We start from the raw sequence: 5,249 nt of genomic DNA on the forward strand, positions 1-5,249 counted from the left end.
GTGTGTGTGTGGGTGTGTGTGCGTGCGAGTGTGTGTGTGGGTGTGTGTGTGTGTATGCGTGTGTGTGTATGTGTGTTTCAGCACACCTGAGTCAAACAATGAGAAGATTAGCAGGACTCTGGAGAACTTGACTGATTAGGGGGCTGAGCATGTTCTGCCCTGTTGTCAGTGTGTTGGAACACCATTTTCATTTTTATCAGTGCAAACATATAATTATAATTTTATTTTTTACAAGTGTTTATATGAAAGGTGACAGTAATTTTGAGCACCTCAAACATAATTCCAGCACTAGACTCTGGTGCAATGATGAGGTCAATGTCTCTCTTCTCTCCTAGGAATGATGGGTAGGCCATGTTGATCAGTAGCCCTGCATCGATCAGGTGAAATTCTTTAGTCTGGAGACAATCAGGAACTGAATCATCTGTGAGAAACACAAGTAAAGAATTTGTAAAAGCTGAGTTTATTAGTACAGCATCTTTCAGCAACAAGGCAGTTCACTGTGCTTTGCACGATAAAAACATATAGTAACCAATTATAAAACAATTAATGCATGTTAAATTTTGTCTAATGCAATCATTGAGCAAATAGACATCAAATATATCTATCAATGTTCCAGTTATGAATCAAAGGCAACTCTAAACAGGGGAGGTTTTAGTTTTGATTTAAAGGAACTCTGTTTCGTAAAGAGACCAAATTTAAAATCATTTCAAAAATGCTGGATAAACCTGAGAGTTAGGTAAAATGTTTCAGTAACTCAAACCTTTTGGGAAGCAGCTCAAACTGTTTCAAACTGGGAAGAGTTTGGGAAGACGTGTCTAGTCTACAGCACTCGTCACGAATCCACAGATTATTTTAGTCAGATTTAATTCTGGCTGAATGATTTTAAAATGTTGCTTTTCTTCTGGTGGAGCTATTATTTTGTTGATATACCGGTTGTGTCTTCAAGAATGTAGCTGAATTTTTCCTGAACACATGGTAAGATTTCTCTTTTTTTTTTGCTGAGAAGATTACATATTTTTCAGCCTTTCCTGGTAAAAACATAGCTGGATCTGTCACATTGGAGACAGTGTTGATGAGCACACTGAGGGACAACCAGTGAAATAGAAGTATGCAGTTTGCTTAAAATCTTTGACATAGCGTTATAAGGAGTTATTTGTAACAGTTCTCTAACCTACTGCATAAAGATATACCACAGTGAGTCTGTTGCAAAGTAAATAAATATTTGTGGTGGGAGCTAGCAATCCTGTGTACACCACACACAACATAACATCTATCCACAGGAAAGGGATCCAGAGCAGATAATGATGTCACAGAACCTCACTTCAAAGTGTCCAAACTCTTGTTCGTTTGTCTTAATGCAGGCTAGCTGAACATCTGTGCTCTAGAGGTCTGTCCACTCACTCTGGAACTGATAGAGGAAGTTGCTGGTTGTTCCCCACTCCCACTTCAAAATAAGAGGAAGGACTTGCTTCGTAAGGAAAGAAACTAGAGAAAACACACAGAAGCAAAGTTTTGTTAAATTAAACTTTTCCTTCTTTATTCTTTTCTGTCCGGTAACCCCTGCCTGAGCTTCAAGTCTATAGAATACATACCTGATGTTTTGAAAGTTCCATCCTCCAAACTTTGGCCCCAGATCTCGACTGCCCTAACCAGCCCAAGACTCCTCTGTTGGAACAAAATTTTTCTCTCCTCTGGATCCAGTGACTCCATCAGAACAGACTCATTATGATTCACCTTGTCTTGAAAAGAGCATTAGAACAGGCATAGTAACAAATAAAAACAAGAATTTGCTGCATCAATATTCTGTTACAAATCAAAGAAAGACTGGTTCTTCTCCAGTCAGCACTACCTGCATTTCAATCGAACATATGACTGTACAAATTGAAATTACAAAAAGAAATTTGCTGAACAGAAATACACCAATTTAGAAGAAATTCATATTTTTCAATAAAAACATGTAGGTTAGAATTTATACCATCTAGGATTTTCTGCAACTTTTCAAGCTCAGATAGGGCAGTAGGATCCTGAATGGTGCTTGAGGTGAGAGTTATCAAGTTTCTGAGCACGTTGTACAAACGCAGGTATTCCGTGGTTACATCACCTATGGGCACTGAAACAGAAGTACAAAGAAAACAAGTTAGATCAGAAAGCCAACATGAATTTACTAAGAATATGTTTCCAGTGGTGAATGGAATTACCATTAAGCCAGGGAGGGATCACATCCCTGATGACTTCCTCATGAGCCAGTGCACAGCCTAAAACTCCTGCAGTCAAAACAATATATATTTATGAATGAAGGAAACAATTTATGGTCATGCTAGACGTTGGTACTTTTTGCTTCTAGATATATTTTAGTAATATTAGGACAGGGCTTCGGTCCCCAGCAGTCTTCAGAGCTTTCTGATCAAGTACATTTTATAAAACTTGATTGTGGTTTTAATATTTCCTATCCTGGATTTACTGACTTTGTGGCTCAGCAAATAGTGCCTTGTAACTGAGGTATTCTATGTATAGGCATTATGATAACAGTTGAGTTTGGATATACTGCACAGTGATTGTGAAGCTCACCCTGTAACCTGATCATGTCCATCTCTGGTTTCTTCTCAATCAGCTCTCCGTTATGAAATTTGCTGCCCAGCAGCGACGTTTCAACAAAGAGGTTCAACTCTGTGAATCCTGCCTCATGAGGGCTCACCTCAAACCATTTACCTAACGAACAGAGAAAACGAAGGGCTGTGCATAAGACCGACATGACACCGTCATAAACATGACATAACACCTGAACATGAAGGACTGTTCATGAATGTTTATGACTGTAGTCATGAAGCATCATTTGGTAAATAATGACACTTTTAATGCAAAGTTGCATTAAAACTTGTATTAAAAGTCCATTAAAATGGTAAACTTTGCATTATATGTGTCATTACTTACCGATTGACACTTCATGACAACAGTTGTAAACTGTTAAAGTATAAAGACTCCTTCATCTTCATGACAGTGTCATGTCAGTCTTATGCACACCCCGTCAAATAAAGTGTTGCCCTTTTGACTGTATTCATATAAAACTCCTCAGGTAGCGGAGATGAAAGTGTACCTTGCAGTGGCCCATGTGAGAAGCAGTGTTTCTCTAGAGCACAGTAGATGGGGTAGGGGTTGGTGGCATTCCTGCTGGCCTCCTCTGAAAGATGCCGTTTGTCCAGCTGATAAAGTATAAGATGGTTTTTTTGAGAAATCGTTACATCTGGTGAATGTCTAAAGTCCAAACTACGCCTGTTTAACCTGTTTCATGATGCCAGCAGAGGTTAGAACCCCCCAGATGTCAGTGAGAGAGAAACACTCCTCCTTGGACTGTTCAGCCAACCAGGCCACAGCGTGCTCCAGCTCCACCCCAGGACCTGACAGCTTGGACACCGCTTCATCCATGTTGGAGCTCCACTGAGGGTCATTGTACAGGAAGGCCATGGACCTGACCAAATGTAGAGGAATGAGCGGCAGGCACACAGGAGTCAAGGAAAAGCCTTGTGAATGGAAATGTTGTAAAACAATAACACAAAAATATAAATCACAAATTTTTGTATTTGGTGCTCTTAAATAAAGTGTGAACTACATGAAACAAGGTTTAAATTTGATCATTAACTAAATGATCAAAAGTAAATGGCAGAACTATCATTGATTGATTGACCAAACAAAAATTGTCAATATCAAGCTGAGGTATAGCCACTCACTGCAACTGGCCTGAGTTCTAATACCCCCAACTTTCCCACTAATATAGACAGATGAGGTTTGTGATGATCTTGCAATTTCTCAACATATTCTGGAGGTACACAGGGACACGGTTTTGGCAGAGTCAAAGGACTTGGAGCTCATGATGTCAGACGATGATGTGGAAGACTCCACCATCCTTTGTTAGCCATCATGAGGCTGTAAAGCCTCTGGCAGCTGACCTCAGGGACCACTCCCCTGCATCCTTCAAGTCTTTTCATTATGTCATTCATCCTTTTCCAGAAGGGCTGGCTCTGTGGGCATGGCCCTGTTAGTGTTACTGACAGCATTCAGAGTAGTAGAGCGCCATCAATCAGGTCTATGTATAAGTAGAAATGGACGGTATTTGAAAGCAGGACATACAGGAGTGAGATAGAGCCTCCTCCTGGCTGTGATTGGTTGTTTCTGACTGGAAGCAGTGTATTTCTACAAATGGCTGTAGGACTACAGGGAGGCAGAGGAGCTGGATTGTCTGTTTCATGTTATACTGTCAGAAAATGGTGACAAGTACATAAAAACCATACTTTTCTAGAAGTTAAATACTGTAGTTTTATGTCTGCTAAGAAGTCAAATACGTTCAGGTTGTTCAGTAAAGCTTTTTTGTTTTCCATCTCTGTTTCTACATTGCTTTTGTTCTGGTTCCATTCTATGAGAGATCCAGTCACTAGTTTGTAGCTTGTTCCAACTTCCAATTACACAGGATTTGACTAGCATGTAGTGTAATTATGGCTAATTTGTTCTGTTACCATGTTGACCCAGAAACTCCTCCTATGTATAGCAAAGTGTTCAGCATGGCTTCCTTTTCCAGCTGATACAGGAAGCCTATCAGACTCACAGCTGCCCTCTGACCCCCACCAGAAGCCACCAAGGCGATGTGAGGGACTAAATCCTGGAAAGAGAAAACAGAAAGTTAGACAAGTTGATTGCTCTAATTATAAATTACTTTAAACTAAAAATGCTATTTTTTTTTCTTTATTTTAGAATGAACCATCTCATCCACTGATCAGAATGGGCATCAAGAGATCTTTGGCAAGTAAACTGAATGAACAAGGACCAGAAAATTGAGGCAGCAGAATCTTGTGTTTGATGAAGGCTCTGGCACTGTCTTTCTTATTCTGCTTTCTAGTCATGTAAGAAGAGAAACGGCAAAAGCAGGTGTATTAGCAATGTTAATACAACTTAATACACTACCTGTTGTTTGTGAACAACAGATAATGTAGCCCATGAGGACATAATGTTTCTGCACCCTGGATTTTCAACACTTAACCGCCCCCAAACAACCTGATCTTCTCTTCCTATAGATGACAAACCTGACTGTGTCAAACCTCATCTCGCTGCAGTTGAATGAGGTTTTCCTGTAACTCAATCTCTGTGTTGTCTTTTACCTAATAGACTTTAAAATTGGCTCAGAGTTTATATCTTTAGCTGTCTTCTTTCTATCCTGCTTCTCTGTCTTCTCAAACCCCCAGTTAATTATGCCAGTAATT

At 39.8% G+C, this 5,249-nt stretch overlaps 1 protein-coding gene across 1 annotated transcript in view; it reads right to left on the reverse strand.

Moving 5' to 3' along the window:
* Window positions 1-5,249, reverse strand: part of LOC103468160 (cytosolic phospholipase A2 gamma) — a 12,531-nt gene that overhangs the window by 3,510 nt on the left and 3,772 nt on the right. Inside the window, exons 3-11 of the mRNA XM_008415045.2 lie at window positions 4,509-4,651; window positions 3,280-3,466; window positions 3,095-3,200; window positions 2,569-2,709; window positions 2,199-2,264; window positions 1,976-2,110; window positions 1,593-1,739; window positions 1,402-1,485; window positions 270-421 (exon numbers count right to left, since the gene is read on the reverse strand). Of these exons, the coding sequence (XP_008413267.1) occupies window positions 270-421; window positions 1,402-1,485; window positions 1,593-1,739; window positions 1,976-2,110; window positions 2,199-2,264; window positions 2,569-2,709; window positions 3,095-3,200; window positions 3,280-3,466; window positions 4,509-4,651 (1,161 nt within the window). The remainder of the gene's footprint in view (window positions 1-269; window positions 422-1,401; window positions 1,486-1,592; window positions 1,740-1,975; window positions 2,111-2,198; window positions 2,265-2,568; window positions 2,710-3,094; window positions 3,201-3,279; window positions 3,467-4,508; window positions 4,652-5,249) is intronic.

The sequence above is a fragment of the Poecilia reticulata genome, linkage group LG8, assembly GCF_000633615.1.
Source record: "Poecilia reticulata strain Guanapo linkage group LG8, Guppy_female_1.0+MT, whole genome shotgun sequence".
NCBI lineage: Eukaryota > Metazoa > Chordata > Actinopteri > Cyprinodontiformes > Poeciliidae > Poecilia > Poecilia reticulata.